Source organism: Myxocyprinus asiaticus, chromosome 12, assembly GCF_019703515.2.
Source record: "Myxocyprinus asiaticus isolate MX2 ecotype Aquarium Trade chromosome 12, UBuf_Myxa_2, whole genome shotgun sequence".
Taxonomy (NCBI): domain Eukaryota; kingdom Metazoa; phylum Chordata; class Actinopteri; order Cypriniformes; family Catostomidae; genus Myxocyprinus; species Myxocyprinus asiaticus.
In genome coordinates, this window is record NC_059355.1 from 42,305,909 (window position 1) to 42,331,597 (window position 25,689).

At 37.0% G+C, this 25,689-nt stretch overlaps 2 protein-coding genes across 6 annotated transcripts in view; one reads left to right on the forward strand and one right to left on the reverse strand.

Annotated features, from left to right (window-relative positions):
• Window positions 1-5,228: 5,228 nt before the first annotated feature.
• LOC127449435 (RISC-loading complex subunit tarbp2) overlaps window positions 5,229-25,689 on the reverse strand; it is a 33,014-nt gene continuing 12,553 nt past the window's right edge. The window contains exons 8-9 of the mRNA XM_051712850.1: window positions 9,197-9,253; window positions 5,229-6,300 (exon numbers count right to left, since the gene is read on the reverse strand). Coding sequence (XP_051568810.1) covers window positions 6,198-6,300; window positions 9,197-9,253 — 160 coding nt within the window. The 3' untranslated portion in view covers window positions 5,229-6,197. The remainder of the gene's footprint in view (window positions 6,301-9,196; window positions 9,254-25,689) is intronic.
• LOC127449429 (protein TESPA1-like) lies at window positions 9,369-25,672 on the forward strand. 5 transcript variants are annotated; one of them, XR_007898741.1, is made up of 11 exons: window positions 9,369-9,867; window positions 10,769-10,928; window positions 13,746-13,788; window positions 14,676-14,716; window positions 15,005-15,058; window positions 15,819-15,852; window positions 15,983-16,078; window positions 16,749-16,957; window positions 17,053-17,750; window positions 21,994-23,414; window positions 23,828-23,912. XR_007898741.1 is itself a non-coding variant. In XM_051712844.1 (11 exons), the coding sequence occupies exons 2-11, from the start codon at window positions 10,781-10,783 to the stop codon at window positions 24,464-24,466; spliced, it is 1,494 nt and encodes a 497-aa protein (XP_051568804.1). In that variant the 5' UTR covers window positions 9,674-9,867; window positions 10,769-10,780; the 3' UTR covers window positions 24,467-25,672. The 5 variants fall into 5 exon arrangements, 2 of the variants coding, with proteins under 2 accessions (XP_051568804.1, XP_051568803.1); XR_007898739.1 differs by having other exon boundaries at window positions 9,386-9,867; window positions 17,053-18,098; XM_051712844.1 differs by lacking the exon at window positions 21,994-23,414 and adding an exon at window positions 24,381-25,672 and having other exon boundaries at window positions 9,674-9,867.

The following is a 25,689-nucleotide window of genomic DNA, read 5'->3' on the forward strand; positions in this document are numbered from 1 at the left end:
TGCTTTAATTGGGGGCCTGGGTAGCTCAGCGAGTATTGACGCTGATTACCACCCCTGGAGTCGCGAGTTCGAATCTTGGGTGTGCTGAGTGACTCAAGCCAGGTCTCCTAAGCAACCAAATTGGCCCGGTTGCTAGGGAGGGTAGAGTCACACGGGGTAACCTCCTCGTGGTCACAATTAGTGGATCTCGCTCTCAATGGGGCGCGTGGTAAGTTGCGTGTGGATCGTGGAGAATAGCATGAGCCTCCACATGCTGTGAGTCTCTGCGGTGTCATACACAGCGAGCCACGTGATAAGATGTGTGGATTGACTATATCAGAAGCGGAAGCAACTGAGACTTGTCCTCTGCCACCTGGATTAAGGTGAGTAACCACGCCACCAAGAGGACCCAATAAGTAGTTGGAAATGGGCATGCCAAATTGGGGAGAAAAGGGGATAAAAAAACAAAAAAACAATGCTTTTATTATATGGAAAAGAGCAGCTATCTTATTTTTTGTTCCATGGAAAGAAAGTCACATGAGATTGGAATGACATGAGAGTGAGTACACGATGACAGAAATTTTATTTTTGGGTGAACTATGACTTAAACGTTAATATTCAATAGTTTTGATGTTCTACAGTGTGCCTACTGCCTACATCAGTGCTTTGTAAAAAATATATATATATTACACACAGCAGCTAAATAAGGTTATCACTGTGATTTACTTGAAAGTAAAATATTCTTATTTATTAAACTTCTTTGTGTTCTAACAAATGCATATTACTTCTGTGGATGTGAATGTACGTAATTAAGTCATGATGGACAATTTAATTACAGGATACATATCTTATTCTCAGGTGAAGGAATTTAACAACAATATTCAATTTCAAATTTCAAAACAGACAGGGCAAGCACTGAGCATCATTCAAACATTCTGCATTATGAGAAGACGCGAGCACACACTTAAGAGTAAATAATTCTTAACATGAATGTGATTATTTATTTTCAAGGCTGGAAAAATATTACAGCTTTCCATGTGTTTAAAGGAAGGCATTGCCAAATATGGAATAGAAACTCATGATGGCAAGCTCACAACAAATATTTGGAGTAAATAAATAAATAGACTTATTTCTCTGAATTAAGTTTGGTTTATGAACAGAGGTGGCACATTCTAATTATAACTTGTCCACTTTAACTATGCAATATTGATTATATATATTGTATTAAGTGCAATTCTGAGCATTTTAGTACCAAATACAGACTTAATTAAAAATACAGAATACAGAAATAAGGTGGATGTAATATTAACCATGAGAATTCTTTTTTTTTTTTTACAATGCAACTGTTTAAGTTTAATACTTAGGGTTAAGTATTACTACTTTTAATACTTAGGGTTAGGGGTTTGTTCAAATCCTTAATCCAAAATTTGGGCAATAGTAATAGTGAAAATAGCTTTTGCAAAGGCTTAGACTTTAAATTGAAAGAATACTTTCATTGTAAATGTGCTGTCTGTTTGCCTGGAATAATTTTGGGCAATAATGCAATTGGTTTGACAGCTAATTAGACAAACTCTTTAGGCAAATGAGTCTTAGTTCATTATCTCTCAAGAATAATACAGAGGTAGCTAGTAGAGTCCAAAATCTCAAATGGACACATACTGACACCTAGCGTTGCAATACAACTTTACTGAAAAAGAGTGCCATTTTATGAGATTTGTTTTATTATTTTTATTTTTATTTTTTTGACACATAAATGTTTGTTGCAAATTCTACTTTTATTTTACCCTTAATACCCCAAGTATATAAGTCTAACTTGTGAATTTTAACACCCATAATCAAGATCAAATATTTAAAAAAAAAAAAAAAAGTACTTCAAGTAATATTAAAATATTGTACAAACATTTTTTTAAAGAAGTTTAAGCAAGGTTTTGTCAAACAGCTGTGGAAAAAAACAATCTTTGTTGACTGACAAAGTACCACACACACACACACACACACACACACACACACACTTCCATTAATATCTTTAATCTAACAGTGGTATTCTAAACACTTCCTTTACAGTAAAGCAGGCTAATGTCACACTTACACTAATCCCTAATGACTTTCACAGTACAAAACTCTTCCTACATGTCTAAATGGAGTGCAAAAAATCTTTACACTGTTATTCTGTTATTCACCTTATAAAAAAATGTGATACATAATTTTTGTGATCTTGACAAATTGGTCATGACTGCAACAATCAATTAGGAAATATCTATCTATCTATCTATCTATCTATCTATATATATATATATATATATATATATATATATATATATATACACTGTATATATTTAAAAAAAAAAAAAAAAAAACTCTTTAAAAATCTAAGGCTGCCTTATATATATAATTTAAATGTCAGATATGCTCATTTCATCCCCTCATACTGTATACAGGAGGACTGGTTCATTGTGTTGTTTATAACTAAGCAAAAACAATACAACAATTGCAAGAAAACAGGTAACATTTTGCAATAAGGTTGTATTAATTAACATTAGTTAACTATGTTAGTTAACATGAACTAACAATGAGCAATACAATTTTTGCACATCTTAATCTTGGTAAAGGTTAATTATGCTAATTATTCATGTTATTTTTTTATTAGAAGCTGCAAATGTTAAAACATTAGATAATGCATTATTAACTAACATTACCCAACAATGAAAAGTTGTATTTTTATAAATTAACATTAACAGAGACTAACAAATGCTTTAGAATATATTGTTAATTGTTAGTTCATGATACCCCATAAATTTACAAAAGTTAAAAAATACAACCTTACTGTGTTACCAAAAAAGGTGACACATGATCCACTTTTGCCAAATCACAATCAATCTGTGAAAAGTTCTTTGCAAATATGAACTCAGCTTCCCCAAACTGTTTTGATCAAATTCAGACTTCTAAGAGCAAACAAAATATTTGGCTCTAATAATAAATACTTTTCTTTTTGTGTTTGAAAACATGGATGAAAGACTGTTTAGATAAGGTTTAAGATTAAGACTTTCTGTCTACTGCTTCTAAACAAAGTGACTGAACAAGACATGCATACAGTGGCCCCAAAAAGTATTTAGACATTTAAAGGGATAGTTTACCCAAAAATTATGGAGCATTATTTGCTCATTCATGTCTTGTTCCATACCAATATGACTTTCTTTTTTAGTACACAAAGGGAGAAATTTAGAAAAAATGATCTGCTCAGTGATGTCATACAATGGCAGTTTATGGTGACCACCTCTTCAAGCTTCAAAAAGGATGGAAAAGTATAATTCAGAAGTCTAATAAATTATTGAATTATTCAATAAATGTCCTCCATAGAATTTCAGTGGTTAAATTGATGGAATCATATGGATGACGTTTATGCTGACTGTGATTTTTGGATCTTCAAAGGTCGGATCACCATCAACTTGTATTTTAAGGACCTACTGCGCTAAGGTATTTTTCTATTTTTCTTCAAATGTTCTCTGCTGAAGAAAGAAAGTCATAAACACCTGGGATGTCATGAGGGTGAGTAAATGATGAGATAAGAATGAGAATTTGCACTAAGTGTAAAAAGCAACAAAAAGCATCTTCTCTAGTGCAAATAGTGGCAGATACCCGTACACCCCTGATTACAGTTTTTTTTTTCTTTTTTTTTTCTGATTTGCAAAACTCTACACACTAACCACAAAACCTTACACCAAACCAGCAACACATTATACATCTCTTGCAAAAGCAAAAAAATATTGTTTTTGGGTCAATACAGTACAAACAAACCATCATTTGAATAAGTACATGAAGTGCCAACTATGCACTGATAGTAAATATGAAAAACACTTGTGGCTTTTGCTTTTTCTGTGTGCAGGGCATAGCAGTTTGCAATAAAGTTTTGTCATACATACAGTAAACACATACACACAGGCATCAAAAATGTGTCGAGTATGGATGTGTATTCCGTACATAACACACTATCAATACAAATAAGAGGGAAACGTTTTTATTTGTTTTCTCAATGCTCTAACACTCCTCATACAACATAAGCGCAGTAGAAGAAAACAAAAATATTTTTGCAATGTAAATGCATTGGCTACAAGTGTTAATGGTTTCAGAGATAGTGCTTCAAGAATCCCTGTTAGTGTTTAAGCATTCAGAAAAAACTGTAAATACTAAAATACAGTTTAGTGGCATCACTACTGCATTTCTATTGTATTTATTTGGAGTCCCACAGACACACTACACCAACCCCTAACCCTACCTTACAAAAATTAACCATGATTTTACTACAGTAACCATAGTATCACCATGGTATTTTTCTAGTAAAATCATAGAAACCACAAAATTAAACATTTTTAAACATTTAGTAGTTACTATTAACTACTATTAAAGGACCAGTAACACTGATATCAAGCGTTTATAATGGGTACTGCAGTCCAAATTCAAAATATTGGAAAGAGTTTTCTCCCCCACCCCCTCCTCCCCAGACTCGAAGCCAGGTTGAGGACACGCAACAGGAATGAGCAAACTGACAATAGCAAGCGATGAGCCTTGCACTGTAGGTTGATCAGCTAATGTATACGTTTGCAATGTTTTTATTGTTTGCAAATTATAAACCAGCTCATGTGGATTTTTGTATAACTCTGTCAATGTTAGCTGGATGTATTGCTGGCTTCCATCACTGCAGCGCACTGTGCTTGCCCGCTAACTTGTTTCAAATCTGACAACACGTGGTGTCGAAATAGTATTGGAAAATGGGCAGTGGGCGGGATCACACAGGCCAAAACGCAAACAGAAATTCAGGCCCGGAACGGACATTTCAAAGTAGAATATACTGGCTGTAGCATTGTTTTCGGAGAAGCTAGTATTTCAATTTAGCATATTTCCTAAATCTCTGATCATTTTTTGCTTTAGTACAGTAAATATACTACATATTGCACCTTTAACAACATGTTACTGTAGTAACACAGTGGTTAGTACATCAGAACTATATAGTTTCCACCAAAACACAGGTTACTACAATATTACTACAGTAAAACCATGGTTAATTTCATCCGGATCAAATCCTTCTCTCGACTCCTCGACTTTCACTGTGACCAAATCACTACAAGGAATCTCTTTTATTTATTACTATAAGTAGTATTATAGCAAATATTAAGACATGGGAAAAAGCATATCAAAGGGTGGGATTCGAACCCTGATCGCCAGCATGACAACACATAGGCTACACATACCATAATTTCACCCAGAGCTACAGCAGCTGGTTGCAAGGATGCAGTTTGTCTTTAAATCCTGTGTTTCCACCAGACTATTGGAGCACAAACAGTCACTTAGTTATCCAATCTCTTACAGTTTTTCCCAATCGATTTGACACATTTCTCCAAACTCAGGTAACTGCTCTCAAAACAGTTAACATAGCAAACGAAACACTCTTATGTTGGCGAAACAGTTCAATATTCACTGCATAATGAAGCACTGAATTTTATTCTAGTAATGCATTTATTAAAAATAAATACTAACATCAAAACTACAAGTGTGTTCTCTGTTGATTAGATAACAAATTCAGCTGTAGATACACAAATTAAAATACATTTTTCGTGAAGTTCTTTAATGAGGAGTTTAGTTGTATAACAATGAGTTTTTGCCCCCCATAAATAAATGTACTGCAATCACTTAATCTATTAACTTTATTGATCTTGCCTCTCAATTACATCTGGCCAGAGAATTTCATCAACATCGCAGCATATATTTTCACAAGTCATGCATCGAGGGGAAAAAACACTGTGAATGCTGGATCCATCCTTGACATGCTTGTGCCTCAATTTCTCCACAGGCCTCTTCCATCGCTTGAAGACTTTCTTGGTTGTAAGGGTTGCGATCATATACTTTCCATCTCCAAGAGGAGAAGAACTCCTCAATTGGATTCAGGAAAGGAGAATATGGTGGAAGGAACACCATCCATCCTGAAATGTGGGTGATGCTCAAACCACTCTCCCAAACAACTACAAACGTCCGCTCCATTTGCTCCTGATCACCCTGCGGAAAGAAGATTTAACTGAGGAAGTTGAAAAAATGTAGGAGCCTTTCTGTGTTGTATAGCCCCAAGACAGCATTGTGTGCCACAACACCAGTGGTAGAAATTGCAGCACACAGAGTGATGTTGCCTCCTCGTTGTCCAGGGACATTGACTGTGGCACGATGGCCAATCACATTTCTCCCTCTTCTCCTTTTTTTGTGAAGATTGAAGCCAGCCTCATCAATATACAGGTACTCATAATGAGTTGCACTACTATCCAACTCCAACATTCCCTAGAGTGAAAAGAACACAAGGTACAATACAGTAAGTTAGTTTTTTACAGTAATGGCATTGATTGCAAAGTTGATACTACTGTAAACTGTTGCTGAAGTCTGAGTTCCCACTTTGATACAGCACTATGCATAGAGATGCCTGAATCTTTTCACTTAGAGTGGAATAGTATATGGACACTTACGTAATATCCAGGAAAAAAAATATCTTTGTGTTTACAGTAAAAGTGCAGTAACTGGCTTGCACGTACTTGAACAAACTGGAATCGCAACTCCTTCACTCTAACGGAGTTCCTCTCAAAGGGCACTTTGTATACCTGCTTCATTCGGATGGCATTTCTCCTTAGAACATGACCAATTGTGGAGAGACTGCATTGGTGAATATTGTGGAATAGTTGATTGACCGGTATTATTCTTTGCTGAATTTCTTTGAGGCGGAGGGTGTTGTTCTGGACCACCATATCAACAATGGCATGCTCTTGTTCACTTGAAACTAGTCTTGTTCGTCCACCTGAATGTTCTCGAACTTCAATTCTGAAAAATGTTTGGACAAGCAGGAGCATTTACAGAAAACTAGAACTACGTAAAACAACTTAGGATGCTCCCTTGCTCCCTATTTAGTGAATTACTTAACCTCCAGTATGCTTTCTGTCTGCACTGGTCTCAGAACAGTTCGGAATGCACCTGATTTTCATCCTAACTCCATATAATACCGCTGAAAGCAAAATTTTTCAGCTTTTGGATAAACCCATTGATTTTCAGTGTGATAATGCACAGTGAATATAGGATTTCTAAGTAAAAAAAAAAAAAAGAAAGAAAATATTCCTCAAAAGTAGACATTGAGAGCATTTACACGCACTTAATAAAGCGGGTTATTCCAGGGTTTTTGCAGAAAGCGGCGTTCTGAAACATCATGTAAACGAGAATGCTGATTTCTTTATGTCGTTTAAGGGATTAAGAGAAAGCAGTTTAACACACCTTGGTTTCTCCCAGAGAAAGCTGTTTATGTGGCCATGTAAACACATACATAGTGTCCTTACAGGTTTTTGAAGAGTGCGCATGTGCATGGAACAGACCGAATAACAAACGTCATAGGATGGAGCCTAACAACAAGTCAACAAAACATTTTTGGGAGTACAGCGTGAAAAGCACATACACTATAAACTATAACCATTTATAAACATCACTGTAAAATATCGACAGTCCCTCATGTTTGCATATATGCTCTTGTACATTGAGGGAATCACGGAGTTTTACATAAAGGGAACCCCCACTACTGAAGTGCAATTCTGCTGCAGGTCACGATAGAAAGGTAAGGAAACAAACAGCAACAACTCTGGAATATCTTGAAATAAAGTGAAGCAACAGAGAATAAAATAGTGAAGTCTTCCTCAGTTACCATGTTTGTTATTTACACAACCGTCACAGGGTAATTACGTTGCTGTGGAAAAAGCTGCTTACTGACAGAGCTGCATGTATACGGGAGTAAAGTGTATGCCACTTATACAAGAACACTGCTTTCTCGCATTATACAGCATTCTCGCAATAATCCGCTTTCTGGTGTCCATGTAAACGTAGTCACTGTGTTTAACAGCATGCCGTTTCACAATAAATCGCTCAAATTTTCAAAATGGCATATCGGATGAAACTAGAGACTCTAGTCTATTGACTCAAACTGGTTTCAATGTAATAAAAATTAGTGAGGTTTCTTACCAGATGTAGTTTTGTCTGCATTTCTCCCAAAGACAAACTCTGCTGTGATCGGCGCCATATTGTTTTGTCACAACACTCGGTGCGTCAAAAGTTTAGCTATTTACTGACAGCCCAGAGTGTTTCGAACTGAAACCAATTAAATGAAATTCAATTAAGCATGTATAGCGAAGACTAAACACAATGTCCACACAGGAGGACACAAGGTCGCACAAGGGAATGAGCAGCTGTACAGAGAACAAACCACATTCAGGCTTACTTGACAGCAGCGACAGCACAAGATAAGAACATGTCCATGCGTTCAAACACAGCTTGATGGAACACAAATCTGAACGCATGGATCACACATTTTTCAAACTACGTTTAACTTTTCAGCGACCTGAAAACGGTATGATTATGATGCGATGCATTCAAAGTGAGATGCTCCAAAAGCGACGTCTGATGCATGTGTGCATTGTTGTATCCTTAGAAAAGCCCTTCTAGTAAATAGAATTCAATTTCAAAATGGATTGCTGTGAACTGTAGGACAATGATTGGCTCATGTTCAAATATATGGAAATAAACAATCTATTAGATTCTAAATCCAATTTTTGTATTGTCTTATCAATGCTTTACTCGTCTGCCACAATAATGTAATACATTTTAATTATTATTGATTATATATATATATATATATATATATATATATATATATATATATATATATATATATATATATAATTTATAATTATTTAAATATAATTATTTACAATAATTGTATAATTATATATTGAATTATTGCAATTTGAGCAAATATTTATAGATGCGATTCATTCAATTAATTAATTGGCATACCATGTAATTAATCTGATTAAAATTTGAATCGATTAACAGCCCTAATAGTAATATGTGGTGCAAATTAACAGGTAGATTACATATACATTTTGAAATGCTTCTAAAAAAATAGGCAGATGCATTTTCACTATAAATACTGACATTATAGGCTTCTAGGCTCGATCTTGATTTGAAGCTTGATTACACTTAGCATCTAGTGCTCTGCATATTCGGAAAAGGAGTTACATTTAGGATGTTTCTCACCCAAAACCGATTAGATCGCTTCAGGAGACATTGATTAAACCACCAGAGTGTTATGGAATACTTTTATGCTGCCTTTATGCACTTTTTGAAGCTTCAAAGTTCTGGTCCTCACTTGCATTGTATGGACCCACAGAGCTGAGATGTTCTTCTAAAAATCTTCATTTGTGTTCTGCAGAAGAAAGAAAATACGGATGGCATGAGGGTGAGTAAATGATGAGATAACTTTCAGTTTTACAGAACTGTTCCTTTAATGCATTATGCAACTTTAAAGTTTACTGCTTATTTGATTAACTTTGGATTAAGAGTTTAAGATTTACTCTTAACCATATAAGGTAAATAATATTTTACCACAACATAGGCTAACATACTGTATGTTTAAAAAGTTTTGTTAATTGATTGAGATTGTCTATTCAATCACTGAAGCAGTCAACACTGCAAAGTCTATTCGTCGCATCGCTCACTGAAGTGTAAATGGTGTGTAACAGTCTTTAACAGACCGGTATGTGGCCACAACACAGTTCCCATTCTAATCTTCATAGCAACACTTCTTCCGCCTACCGCTTCCGTCAGTTAAACATAGCGTCATGACTCTCAACTGTAAGCTGAAAGTTTGCGTTGGCGGCACATACAAATAAAATCGACCATGGCTCTAAATCTCCAGTGCGTTATTTTTAGTTCTGCGGTGGACATCCTCGAAGGTGTAACTATAAACGGGATGAAGGACACTAGAACGGTGAATTGTGCCATTGCCATGAGAATGGAGTAATCTGTGCACTATCTAAGGTATGTAACGTGATGCTACCTTGTGCGTAATGGAAACCTCCATCCGTCACAAGAGATCAAGAGTGTTGAAACTGTTGTGTTTTGTATTGTTAAGGCACTTTCAGCAACTGAAACGTGTTTCAACTATAGCCCAAATGCATATCATTTTAATCAGTAAAACTAAGAGTTGTGGTAATGGAGAAATTAGGGGCCGTTCACACCGAACACGTTTTTGCGTCTTGTCCGCGCTGTTTTCCCCTTGTTTTTCTACGTAAACGGGCTAGACGGACGTCTTTCACCCTTGTCTCGCGGTGTTTTCAGGCGTTTTTGGACGCGGAGTCCAAAAAAATAAATAAAATAAAAATAACTCAAACTGTTAAAACGCGTTTTGAGACACCTGTGTGTTCTGTTTCATTCTTGGCGCTGCGTCTGGCTTTTTAGCGCAAGACGCGTTCGGTGTGAACCGCACCCAACAGAAGGCGAGTCTCGAGACGCGTTTTTAAAAGTTTAGGTTCTTTTTAATCTAACACGCGACGTCTAAAAGACGCAGTGCTCCTGCGCGAGATGCTATACATTTATACGTTTGCTATACACAACGGTCAAAGACGTCCGTCCAACGCGTAACTACACACACAAATACATTTAAAAACAGTGAAGGTGGACGCAAAATGCTTTCGACCCCTTACACTATGCCTATCGAACGGGTGACTTCATGGACGTGGTAAAGTGAATGGATGACAAAAGATGTGTTGACAAGCGGACAGGAAATTATTCTTATTTTACTAAACTCCAAACACAGAGTTGACTCAACGTAACAGCGAATGATATTTAATTTAATTAAAAAATCTAAATATTTGGCTGGCAGACATAAAAGCCAAGGTTTTGGCGAAATAATACTGTACAAAGCTCTTTCTCTTGGCAGGTGACCGCAGTGATGGAGAGTCCTTCGAAGATTGACAGGCGGCAGGCGTGGGCGCTCAGTAGCCGCCGCAAGCTTACGGTAAGAGAGGCGGAACAACGCAGCTCTACAGTAGAAGATCCTCACTCTCATTTCTCCTTCCAAGATGACGTCTTTCTGGATGGTGAGCATCAGGTTAATGTTTAACGTTCAGCATGTGTCAATAGCTCTAAAATATGGAAAGAAGCGGCATATCTGATTTCCTCTTAAGCAAGTGAATGCATTAAACATATTCAGTTATATAAGGGCATAATACCGTTTTTACAAGGCTTCACTTTTATTTATTTGTATTATTATTATTCATACAGTTGCCCCAAATAGTATTTGGGCACTTAGACCACACTTAAAATGCATGCTTTTCTTTAGATAACAAAATGTCAAGTTCACACATTAAAAAAAAACAGTTCACCCCAAAATCAAAATTCTCTCATCATTTACTCCTCCTCATGCCATTCCAGGTGTTTATATCTTCTGCTAAACACAAAGATTTTTTGAAGAATATCTCAGCTCTGTTGGTCCATTTGATGCAAGTGAATGGTGGCCAGAACTTTGAAGCTAAAAAAATAAATAAAAAAAAAAGCGCATAAAGGCAGCATAAAAGTAATCCATAAGACTCCAGTGGTTAAATCCTTGTCTTCAGAAGCGATATAGGTGTGGGTGAGAAACATCAATATTTAAGGCCTTTTTTACTATAAATCTCCACTTTCAAACATCCCCCCTAAGAACTCCTCTCTCCCTTCTTTAGCTTTTTTTGGCGATTCACGTTCCTCATGGGGAGGAGAATTTATAGTGAAAAAAGGCTTAAGGATTTATCCTCACCCAAACATATCATATCGCTTCATAAGACATGAATTTAACCTCTGGAGTTGTATGGATAACTTTTATGCTTTTATGAGGGTGAGTAAATGATAAGAATTTATATTTTTGGGTGAACTATACCTATAGATCAACTATAGACTGGTTCCACTATAACAGAACATTATATGTTAACATACAGTGCTGTGAAAAAGTATTTGCCCCATCCTGATTTCTTCAGTTTTTCTGTATATCTTATACTAAATTGTTTCAAAAATTCAAACAAATTACAACATAAAACAAAGGCAATCTGAGTTAACACAAAATACAGTTATTAAATTATAATGTTTTTTACTGAAGCAAAAAAAATAAATAAATAATTATCCAATACCAGCTGGGCCTGTGTGAAAAAGTATTTAGTTACAAATTCCCCAAATCTATGAAACTGCATTCATAATGTGGTTCAGATAGACACACCCAGGCTTGATTACTGCCAGCCCTGTTGAATCAAATCAACACCTAAATATAACTTTTTCAGCTGCATGAAGTTGGCTAAAATGTCTCACCCTGTAGCACACAATGCCAAGGTCGAAAGAAATTCCAGAAATGATGAAGAAAAAGGTGATTGGAATGCATCAGTCTGGGAAGGGTTTTAAAGCTATTTCAAAGGCTCTGGGACTCCAGAGAACCACAGTGAGAGCCATTATCTCCCAATGGAGAAAACTTGGCACAGTAGTGAACCTTCCCAGAAGTGGCCGACCTTCCAAAATACCAAAAGCCAAGGACAACATCCAAGGAACTGCGCGTCTCTCGCATCAATAAAGGTCACTGTTCATTACTCCACTATCAGAAAGACACTGGCCAAAAATGCCATCCATGGAAGAGTGGTGAGGCGAAAACCACTGCTAACCCAGAAGAACATTAAGTCTTGTCTGAATTTTGCCAAAACACACCTTGATGATCCTCAAACCTTTTGGGAGAATGTTCTGTGGTCTGGTGAGTCGAAAGTGGAACTGTTTGGAAGACAGGGGTCCCATTACATCTGGCATAAATCAAACATAGAATTCCACAAAAAGAACATCATACCTACGGTCAAGCATAGTGGTGGTAGTGTGATGGTGTAAGGATGCTTTGCTGCTTCAGGGCCAGGGTGACTTGCAATAATTGAGGGAAACATGAATTCTGCTCTCTACCAGAAAATCCTAAAGGAGAACTTCCAGTCATCAGTCCGTGAGTTGAAGCTAAAATGCAACTGGATTATGCAGCAAGACAATGATCCAAAGCATAGGAGTAAGTCCACCTCTGAATGGCTCAAAAGAAGCAAAATTAAAGTTTTGGAGTGACCTAGTCAAAGTCCTGAATTGAACCCAATGGAGATGCTGTGGCAGGACCTTAAATGGGCAGTTCATGCTCGAAAACCCTCCAGTGTTGCTTAACTAAAGCAGTTCTGCAAAGAAGAGTGGGCCAAAATTCCACCACAGCGTTGTGAAAGACTGATCTCCAGTTATCGGAAGCATTTGGTTGCAGTTGTTGCTGCTAAAGGTGGCACAACCAGCTAGTTTTTCACATGGGTGAAATGGGTGCTGGATAACTGTTTTGCTTCAATAAAATTTTATATATATATATATATATATATATATATATATATATATATATATATTTGAAAACTGTATTTTTCGTTTACTCAGGTTGCCTTTGTTTTGTTATATCTTGTTTGAAGATCTAAAACAATTTAGTATGACAAATACACAAAACAGAAGAAATCAGGATGAGGCAAATACTTTTCCACAGCACTGTATATACAGGTATATACACTGTATATACAATATATATACAGAATGAAGATGCATATAAAATTCTATGTTTATAATTTATTTCTTTGGACAAAAACACAATAACAAAACATGCAGCAATGGCCTTTGTATCAATATGATGGTGTGTTGACTAAAATTATATCCGTTACTGACAGAAAAATGACACCGCAGTGACCGCAGACAGTTGATGGTTACCAGATGAACTAAACAGAAGCTAATTTACACCTCTCTCTCTCTCTCTCTCTCTCTCTCTCTCACACAACACACATGCACACACACTCAATAAATAGACAGCTAAGATAACCATGTGTGTCTTCATTTTGTTTCCACAGGATACTCTGCAGGAAAGATTGAAACCTGGCTCCAAGGTTGTGGGTGAGTGTTTGTGTCTGAATGCTTTCTATGTAAAAGACAGACAAGAGGCACATTGTTTGCCAGTTTAATACCATAAATGCAAGTGAGCTAAAAACCACAAATGTTTGTTGAAGGTCATCAAGGATAAAAAGCTGTCAGCAATGCCTAAGAGGCACCACAAAGAATACACCTTCTAATAGTAGATTCTTCTGAAGCTTTCATTGCAAAATCTTTAACAACATTGTTTTGCTCCATTTATAGATTACATTGAGGATTCTGTTTTCACATTGTCCCTTGTTTATTGCTCAGCAGGTTCGGGAAATAGCAGAAAAACTTGACTGCAATTGTTATTGTTTCAAACCATTTTGCTTTGGCAGGTTCCTACAAGATTTAGAAAAGCCATAAAGAAATTCGATGTTTTCAGATGTATTTACAAGAAGAAGAAAAAAAAGATCAGTGCAAATTTGTTTTAAATAGTTAAGCAATTACTTAACAAATACAGCCGATTAAAAAAAAAAAAATAGGTTCAAGTCTTGTTTAGCCTGTGTTGAAAAAAAAAAAAGTAATGGAATGATATTTTGCAGAGCTCCCGAAGCATAAAATACATTCCTCAATCACATTCACAACAGCAGTAGTCAGTTTAGAAACAGTTAAGAGAACCCACAAGATCCATGCTTGGCAAAGCCTACAAAGATGAGCAATATTCCTTTATTCCTATTTCTTATGGTCTTTGTCTTATTGTCAAGCAGCATTTAGCATTCAATCCGACTTGCTTTTATAAGGGCTACCAGTAAGCATGCCTGCAACTCACCCACGGACCTTTGCTGATTCCCATGTGATAAAAGTGAATTTTTATTTGTGTTTCCTCCCCATCTTTCTTCTATCTACATTATGTATCTTATCTGTAGGAATGAAGCCAGTTCAGCAAAAACCAGACACCTGACAATAGGTAGGATGAGAAAAAAAAAAAAAAAACAGTTTGCATTACAATTCAAGCTTTCTTTGCGATCAAAAAAGACAGTAATATATGGCTCAGAGTATTTTGTAAGTTAAAAGCCTGCCCTGCACTACTCAAAGCAGCACAAAAATCTGGCAATTTTATCTAATAAGTAGGGCTAGACTGAATCTGCACACCTTTTTCACATTCTCAGCGCTGATTGTTGATCTCTACGGAATGCTGTATATGTCAATGCTATATGTCTAAAACATGATGAAATTAGTCAAATATACTCCACAGGTGCTTTGAAGACAGGTACCAGCTTTGAGGATGATCTGAGTCTGGGAGCAGAAGGTGAGTAAAACCAGAAATATAGCGACTATAACTCAGTTACAATGAGATCAAGGAGATATTGTGATGAAAGCAGAAAAAAAAAAACAACAACAGTAAAACAGGAGACATTTAAAAAAAAAAAAAGCAAAAATAATTTACAGGCACTTACAATGGAAGTGAATGGTGCCAGTCCACAAATGTTAAAATACACACTGTTTCAAAAGTAAAGCCACAAGACAGAAACATTAAGTGTTGACGTGATTTTAGTGTGATAAAATCGCTTACTAACCATTTCTAATAAGGTATATCTAATATTACTACTTTGTAGTCATGACGATGTAACACTGGTAAACTCTGCAACCTGTTAAATGGCTTAACACTGGTAAACCCTGTTTTTATTACAGTAAAATCATTTCAGCATGTTTAATGTTTACGTCTTGTGGCTATACTTTGGAAACTATGTATTTTGATGTTTATGGACTGGCCACATTCACTTCCACTGTAAGTGCCCTACTGTAACTGCAATTTTTTTTTATTTTCTTTTTTAAATAAACTTGGGCGAGTCAAAATATTTGTTGTGGTAATCAACACTATGCCACAAATGATGTTGAGTGAGCTTAACTTAAACCCAGAAAACAAAAATCCATGTCTTTGTATTCTAAATTAAATAAATGGTGTTTAAAGACTAAAAATGTGAACAAGCTATTTAAAAAAGAAAATTACAAGATTATTTAAGCTTAAATAAAACAACTTACGCCTGCTATTATTATTTATTTAACAGCATTATGTGCTGCATCAGATGTGCCACAGTACAGGTAAGAAATACGTTGACTTTAAAATGTCTCCTTGAAACAGTCCTCAATTCTTAGCTCAGTGTTACACACCAGAGAATCTCTCTTAATCTCTCCTTTCATATGTTCACATGGAATGTTTATTTATCAATAGCAAACCTCAGCAGAAACTTAACTTGCCATTGTTCAACATGGGTCACAGTGTCGCATCCACTGCCCTGTCGTCCACTACCAACAGGACTGCTTCCAGGTAAGCTCATGGGAGGGGCAAAAGACACTGGACAAAACTATACTAGATTTAAAAGGTGTATGGCATATCTAAGCTAAAAGCTTTGCTGGCCCATTGGAAGAAGGTGCCCCATTTTAGGCCTTGCATAGATCCCAATCATGCTCATAGTGGATTTGTGTTTATGATAAAGTCAAACTGCGAATTGACTTGGCAAATAAAAACAGGATAGTTACTCTACGTTGCATTTTCAGTGTGAACACACTACTCACTTATAGCACTACAAAATGGCTTAGAATAATGCAGAAGTATGCGATTTGGGACACAGCTTGATTCTATTCGCTCAACAGCAAGATAGTGTAATAAATATAAGAGTCATATGTGGCTCTTACTGTTATGCATGTCCACACAGAAACTGCACATTTCGTTTACATTCTCAGCACTGTATGTTGGGAAAAATCTGCAGAACTGTGGCATGGATTTCAATATGGTACAATGTGTTAAACAGACTGAGAATAATAGACTCTTACTGGTATCTGAAAGCATTATGAAATAGAGTTTAGCGAATGACATTTAAATTCTGTGGGCGCATTTCCCATCCAGGTCTACCAGATATGTCTTTCTGAAGTTCTCTCTAATGACACATACTTTTGTTTTTTACCTTTATCCCTTCGTGGCCTCTAACACACACTAGTGTGTCTGAGGTTCTCAAGATGCGTTCCGAAGACGCAGAAGAGACTCTTTTCCAGCTGGGTTTTGGTTGTGAAGAGCCTCAGGTGACTACCCGTGTCCCAGTTCGCTTCTTCAACTTTTCATCCCAGCTCAGAGGTATCAACTTTCGGCTATTCCTTGAATCCCAACTCTCCAGGGTACGCCAGGAAGACCCCTGTCTTTCATTAGCAAGTAAGAAACAATGTTCCAAATGTCAAAGGCAATTTTAATACTGCTGCAACTGTATAGATGATCTATATACCAACTAATTGTTGGGTTGTTCGCAGGTCGTTTCCAACAAGTAGAGGCATTAACAGCGATGGCCAATGCCTTCTATTCGTTGTACTCCCATGTGTCCCGGACACCGCTTCAGAAGCTAGCTCCACCCCAGTTCACCTTCTCTTCACTATTTGTGGAAAGAATCATGTCTCGAACCAGTGTCCGAAGTGAGCCACGTTCCCCTGTTGAAAGGCTAAAAGACACTATCTCCAAGATGTGCTTGTACACTGGATCCCATGGCTCAGACTCTGTCTCTCCTAGCAGTTCACCACATAAACAAAACTGTAGTCTGTCACATGCAGTTGAGAAAGGCGGGGAGAGTTCCGGGAATGATGATGCCAGTAAACAAGATACAAATCTATGCCATCAAATGGAATTAGGTGATTTGGATTCAGACATGGACTGGTATATAAGGGGCAAGAAAGATCTTGAAGAGGCATGTGAAGTAAAGACTGAAAGAATGGATTCTGAGAGAGTTACGGATACAACATCTGAGCCAACACAGCATTCTAGAAGTGACATAGTCATGGAGTCCAAAGGTTGTACTTCTGTTCACTTGAAAAGCTCCAGCGTTACCGTGGAACCTGTTCCTATCATTACCCATGATATCATATGCCCTCAGGTCGTGGAATATATCAATCAGGCACCTTATCGCTGCCTACAAACAAATAATATGGATGCCAGTGACTTACCTTTTGCACAGCAGGTGACAAATAAATCTTCAATAAGAAAGTCTAACACAATACATTTACCCATCACAACTGCAGGTTTACCAATCTGTATCACACCACTAGATAACCAGGTTGGGGCCCTGGGTAATGCACTTCCTGGTAATTGTCCCAGTGATCTTTCTTCCGAGCTCACAGCCACCACACAAAAGTCATTATGTGAAATCACAGGCACTGGATGGGAGAACAAAATCACCCTCGCCAACAGAGACATACAGGAACTGTGTCCATCCAACATTTACAGATACTTAAGCCCAACAAAACCACTTAACCTGAGCAAGTTCAGCCAATGTCCCAAACAAGCCAACTCTTTTGAGCTGGAGGAGGTATGTTATCTCTTATCATTTTAAGGCCAGAAACATACTTCACACAAGTATGCATTCGCAGAAGCTGGAAGTTATTATTAGGTTAAGTTGCTAAAAATATGTTGACTTCAACTTACCTGCTCAGCAATATTCTCTTCAAAATTTTGTTTCCGCTATGACAGTAGTTGGCTTGAAAGTAAACTAATCTTAGAAGCAGACAGTCCACACTCATGTCTGCTATAGCGCCCCTTGTACAACATTGCGAATGCAGTGTGCACTTGTATTGTGTTAACTGTGGTCTGATACATTTTGGAATGAAACAACACACTGAATTCTACGCACTTGCGTAGAGTATTTTCCGGCCTTTATGCATTCTTGCAGCACAGTGTTTCATCTAAAGAGCAAAAGCATGCCCACACATTAGACCTCATTGACAGTATTATTTTGATTTGCACAAACTCTTAAAAGTTGAATCCACCCCCCAAGCTACATCCAAGCATTCCTCCTCTGTTGAAAAAAAATTATTCTCATTCAGCATCAAACAGATACAGGCTATGTTCGGATTAGCATACCACTCATATTACTTCTGCAGTATGAAATAGGTGTACTTCACAGTAAGTTAATTTTTATGTATGAATGGAATGCCTGGATAGCCAGCTATAGTTTCCACAATGTGCATTATATAGAGAGCACACTACATGGGACATTGTAGCCCATAATGATACATGAACAACTTAAAGGGTTAGTTCACCCAAAAATTAAAAATCTCATCATATACTCACCCTCATGATATCCCAGGTGTGTATGACTTTCTTTCTTCACTAGAACACATTTGAAGAAAAACAGAAAAATATCTTAGCTTAGTTCTTAAAATGCAAATGGATGGTGATCAAGCTCTAAAAATCACTGTCACCTTTAACACCATCCATACGACTCCAGCTGTTAAATTAATGTCTTCTAAAGCGACACAATCGCTTTTGGTGTGAAAAAGATCAATATTTATACTTAACTGTAAATAATCGCTTCCTGTCAGCAGCGGTATGCGTGTGACGTAATTGCGTTGAAACGCGAGACACATTGACACGTGAGAAATGCGACACACCAGGAAGATCAGCGCTGTTTACAAGTGAGTAGGAGGAATGCTGAAAAGAAGCATTGTTGTTTTTGGTTTAGAGCTGTATTTGTATCGGTTTCTTTACTCACAAATGGTGCATTTTGTGTGCTTATCCAGGATGTCTCAACTGAGAGGAGAACATGAGATTACATCCGTAACATGGCAACGTGCATACGTTACACGAAAGACCTCGTAAACTCCACCCACTCGTAAAGCTTTGGCACCAAAAGTGATCGTATCACTTTAGAAGACATTAATTTAACAGCTGGAGGCGCATCGATGACATTTATTCTGTCTATCTTGTGTTTTTTGGAGCTTCAGAAGTCTGATCACCATCCACTTGCATTTTAAGGACCTACAGAGCTGAAATATTTTTCTAGTTTTATTCATGTGTTCTGGTGAAGAAAGTCACACACACTTGGAATATCATGAGGGTGAGTAAATGAGAGAATTTTCATTTCTGGGTGAACTATCCCTTTAACCTTCAATTTCCAGTGTGAAGAATGAGCCTGAAACAATATTGCAAACTCTTTCTCATTATTTGACTGGACTGCAAAAAATTTCTACTCAAAATGTAATAATGAAAAGTAACTACATTTACGACTAACTGATAATGCAGCTGGCTGATGTCATACTGAATTAAACACGCAACATGATTAGGTCATGTCCAGCAATGTTGCATGTTACTTTTTTGTAATTTCCCACTTGATATTTCTATAAAAAATGTGGTCACGTTTGCAAAATAACTATATTTACGAGATGCTTACTGGACATCACTGAATTAGACATGCCACATAATGAGGTTTTATGCAAAACTGTAGCATATTACTTTGTTAATGTTTATCATTGCATACTGTGTACTGTTTCACATCCTATTTTTAAGAAGTAGCAGGCAGTATACATTATATAGAGTGCAATATGCTGTACACTAATATTCCATTCCAGATATAGCCACAGATTCATACACATGGCATTCTCTCTCAATATATACAGTATGTGTGTGTGTGTGTGTATATACAGTGCATCCGGAAAGTATTCACAGCACTTCACTTTTTCCATATTTTGTTATGTTACAGCCTTATTCCAAAATGGATTAAATTCACTATTTTCCTCAAAATTCTACAAACAATACCCCATAATGACAATGTGAAAGAAGTTTGTTTGAAATCTTTGCAAATTTATTAAAAATAAAAAACAAAAAAAATCACATGTACATAAGTATTCACAACCTTTGCCATGACACTCAAAATTGAGCTCAGGTGCATCCTGTTTCCACTGCTCATCCTTGAGATGTTTCTACAACTTGATTGGAGTCCACCTGTGATAAATTCAGTTGATTGGACATGATTTGGAAAGGCACACACCTGTCTATATAAGGTCCCACAGTTAACAGTGCATGTCAGAGCACAAACCAAGCCATGAAGTCCAAGGAATTGTCTGTAGACCTCCGAGACAGGATTGTATCGAGGCACAGATCTGGGGAAGGGTACAGAAAAATTTCTGCAGCATTGAAGGTCCCAATGAGTACAGTGGCCTCCATCTTCCGTAAATGGAAGAAGTTTGGAACCACCATGACTCTTCCTAGAGCTGGCCGCCCGGCCAAACTGAGCGATCGGGGGAGAAGGGTCTTAGTCAGGGTGGTGACCAAGAACCCAATGGTCACTCTGACAAAGCTCCAGCATTTTTCTGTGGAGAGAGGAGAACCTTCCAGAAGAACAACCATCTCTGCAGCACTCCACCAATCAGGCCTGTATGGTAGAGTGGCCAGACGGAAGCCACTCCTCAGTAAAAGGCACATGACAGCCCGCCTGGAGGACTCTCAGACCATGAGAAACAAAATTTTCTGGTCTGATGAAACAAAGATTGAACTCTTTGGCCTGAATGGCAAGCATCATGTCTGGAGGAAACCAGGCACCGCTCATCACCTGGCCAATACCATCCCTACAGTGAAGCATGGTGGTGGCAGCATCATGCTGTGGGGAAGTTTTTCAATGGAAGGAACTTGGAGACTAGTCCGGATCGAGGGAAAGATGAATGCAGCACTGTACAGAGACATCATTGATGAAAACCTGCTCCAGAGCGCTCTGGACCTCAGACTGGGGTGACGGTTCATCTTCCAACAGGACAACGACCCTAAGCACACAGCCAAGATAACAAAGGAGTGGCTACGGGACAACTCCGTGAATGTCCTTGAGTGGCCCAGCCAGAGCCCAGACTTGAACCCGATTGAACATCTCTGGAGAGATCTGAAAATGGCTGTGCACCGACGCTCCCCATCCAACCTGATGGAGCTTGAGAGGTCCTGCAAAGAAGAATGGGAGAAACTGCCCAAAAATAGGTGTGCCAAGCTTGTAGCATCATACTCAAAAAGACTTGAGGCTGTAATTGGTGCCAAAGATGCTTCAACAAAGTATTGAGCAATGGCTGTGAATACTTATGTACTTTTTTTTTTTTATAAATTTGCAAAGATTTCAAACAAACTTCTTTCACGTTGTCATTATGGGGTATTGTTTGTAGAATTGAGGAAAATAATGAATTTAATCCATTTTGGAATAAGGCTGTAACATAACAAAATGTGGAAAAAGTGAAGTGCTGTGAATACTTTCCAGATGCACTGTGTATATATATATATATATATATACATACACTGGTGGCCAAAAGTTTGGAATAATGTACAGATTTTGATCTTATGGAAAGAAATTGGTACTTCTATTCCCCAAAGTGGCATTCAACTGATCACAATGTGTAGTCAGGACATTAATAATGTGAAATTACTATTACAATTTGAATTTTTTTTTTCAGAACTTCTTAAACTACAAAGAGTTCTCATCAAAAAATCCTCCAGGTGCAGCAATGACAGCTTTACAGATCCATGGCATTCTAGCTGTCAGTTTGTCCAGAAACTTGGGTGACATTTCACCCCATACTTCCTGTAGCACTTGTCATAGATGTGGCTGTCTTGTTGGGTACTTCTTATGCACCTTACAGTCTAGCTGATCCCACAAAAGCTCAATGGGGTTAAGATCCATAACACTCTTTTCCAATTATCTGTTGTCCAATGTCTGTTTCTTTGCCCACTCTAACCTTTTCTTTTTCAAAAGTGGCTTTTTCTTTGCAATTCTTCCCATAAGGCCTGCAACCCTGAGTCTTCTCTTTACTGTTGTTCATGAAACTGGTGTTGAGCGGGTAGAATTCAATGAAGCTGTCAGCTGAGGACATGTGAGGTGTCTATTTCTCAAACTGGAGACTCTGATGTATTTATCCTCTTGTTTAGTTGTACATCTGGCCTTCCACATCTTTCTGTCTTGTTAGAGCCACCTTTGTATGAAATCTTCAGTTTTTTGGCAATTTCAAGCACTGTATAGCCTTCATTCCTCAAAACAATGATTGACTGATGAGTTTTTAGAGAAAGCCGTTTCTTTTTTTTCTTTTTTTTTGTGCCATTTTTGACCATAAGACATGCCAGTCTATTGCATACTGTGGCAACTCAAAAACAAACACAAAGACAATGTTAAGCTTCATTTTACAAACCAAATAGCTTTCAACTGTGTTTGATATAATGTCAAGTGATTTTCTAGAACCAAATTAGCAATTTAGCATGATTACTCAAGGATATGGTGTTGGAGTGATGGCTGCTGAAAATGGGGCAGGTCTAAATTTGACCAAAAATGACTTTTTTCAAATAGTGATGGTGTGTTTTTTACATCAGTAATGTCCTGACTATACTTTGTGATCAGTTGAATGCCACTTTGGTGAATTAAAATACCAATTTCCTTCCAAAACAGCAAAATCTGTACATTATTCCAAACTTTTGGCCACCAGTGTGTGTATGTGTATATGTATATATATATATACACACACAGTAATGTGCAAAATTCTTAGACACGTTTCACAAAAGCATTTATCTTAAGATGGTTATTTATATCTTCAGCTTTAGTGTGTCAATAGGAAATATAAATGTTAGAGTCCCAAACATTACTTTTGCAAATAGAAAAGATTAGAATAGGAGAACAGGGAGCCCTGCAACAGATGTCATGGCCCCAACAAAGCCCCCCACTGAACATCGTGTCAGTCTGAGATTACATAAAGAGACAGAAGCAATTAAATAGATAGAAGAACTGTGGCGAATTCTCCAAGAAGCTTGGAACATCCCATCTGCCAACAACCAAGAAAAACTGTGTCCAGGTGTACCTAGGAGAATTGGTGCTGTTTTAAAGGCAAAGGTGGTCACACTGAATTTTGATTTAGCTTGTTTATGTTTACTGACATTAAGTGATAAATGAAAACTATTTATGTCATTATTTTTGAAGACATCCTCACTATGCAAAATTTTTCAGAAGTGCCTAAAACTTTTGCACAGTACTGTGTGTGTGTGTGTGTGTGTATACATATATATACACACAACGGTACTGTATTTATATTATACTGTACAAATAGTAAGTGTAGTATGGTAGTATGCTATTTCAAACTGTGAGTGATTATAGTGCAACTTGGTGTCATTTTCCAAAACATTTTGTACTGTATTTTGTGCTTAACATCTACCGTAAATGCTACTTTTTTTTTTTGCAACATGTGTTTTATTTAATGTTGTATCAAGGGTTATGGAGTGATCATTAAGTATTGGGTTTCAATTCAGGTGCACAGTGCAGAAGAAGAGGAAGCCATTTCATCAGAACTCTGTTCCACAGTCACATCGTCTGTTTCAACACAGCAATACAAATGTGAGTAAAATGAGAAGTCTTTACATACAAGATTAGACTTCATGAGGCAAATTTCAGACACTAATTTGACTAATTATTGCACAGAAGTCAGTCGAACATTATTTAAAATAAACATTATGCAACTATGCCTGACAGTTTAAACATGCAGAGGCTGATAATCACCCAAATAGTATTATCACTAAAATAAGTAAACTCATCCTTGCAAGTTCACAGAAACAAGCATGTGTTAATGTGGTGAGAGAGGGAGGTGTTTTGCTGAACTGTTAAATGCACTCATGCAGTAAAATGCAAGTATTGTGGGCAGCTGATCTTGTCTGCTTAATCACTAAAACGACCATAGAGGAAGCAACTAGAAAATCTGCATACCAACAGTTTCATAGCAAAACTGGAAACAGAAATGTGGGTCTCATAACTGCCTAAACACATCAAACAAATGTTCCTAACACATTTATCATTTTTATTTATCAGCTTCATCCTTGCGAGGTGACAGTTTCCAGTCAGACAGCAGTGGATATGTTGAGGAGGATGTGCAGCATTCCCCACTCCATCGTTAAGAAAACTAGACAAAAAAAGTAAAACCAGTGAAGATGCATCAGTTTCCTCATGCTCACCAGGTCTAAAACTAAGGGGTCTAATTCTTTGAAGACTACTAGTGATTTAATTTTTAAAAATGTGTTTATATTTTTTAATGTTATCTCTCATAAAAGCATGAAAACTTTTTTTTTCCAGCTTTAGTCTTCAAGTTCTGAGGACTCTAAGAATCTGTATGTTATTTTATTGAAAAAATAAAATTTGTTTGGATAAGTAAAATGCCACGGTTACCAGTAGATGGTGACATACCACAAGCTCCCTTAAAGTTAACACAAAACTACGTATTATTCAGAAATAAGAAATAATAGGGCAGCACTTGATTTTATCCATCAGGATTTTATTGGATTGTGAAAAATTGTCTCCATGACAGGTGGCTGGAGGAAAGGGCTTAAATAGGAGGGATTGGTGACATCAGGCAAAAAGATGTTTCAGAGGCAGAGCAATTCATTACATTATGATGAAAAGACAAACATTTCTTTCTTTGGAGAAATATCCCAAGAAAATGTTTTAAAGTAAATAGGTTATATAAATATGTTGACTTTAACGTGTAAACCAACAGCTGTACCTCTTGTGTGATAAATACTGTGATGGTCTGGCTTTCGATGCACTTTTCAGTCTTGTTCCTGAGAAAAAATGAGCTGCAGTAGATATTGCCTTTGTATGTTAATAAATAATTTATTTAAATTGTGGTGTAGTAATTGTCAAAGATCTTGTCTGATAAGGATGACCCAAAAACTGGGGAATTACTGAGATTCCAATATACAGATTTTGTCCTTAAGATGGACACTAATCCCTTCACTGATCTAAGCAGCTACTGTCATTGAAAATAATGCACTGTAAATTGCACTGACAATATTTGCTAAATGGCATATGACTAAATCATGACAAAATGAATATGCAAAATGTAAACTGATCGGCACAGTACATGCAAATATCAACAGTTTATTGTTGTAGATAAAATACCCAACATTATAATTCACAATTTTGCTACAAATTACATCTGTAGTCTCACATTAGTATTATGTTGCTGTAGGTCTCATATACTTAAGATATTAAAAAAAACAAACACACATTACAGCAAATTTTATTTGGCCAATCCTACTAATTAAAATTAATTAGAATGAAATCTGGGAGGATAGAAGCACTTTAAAAGAGGTAGGTATCGACCACTAATTGACCCCCCCCC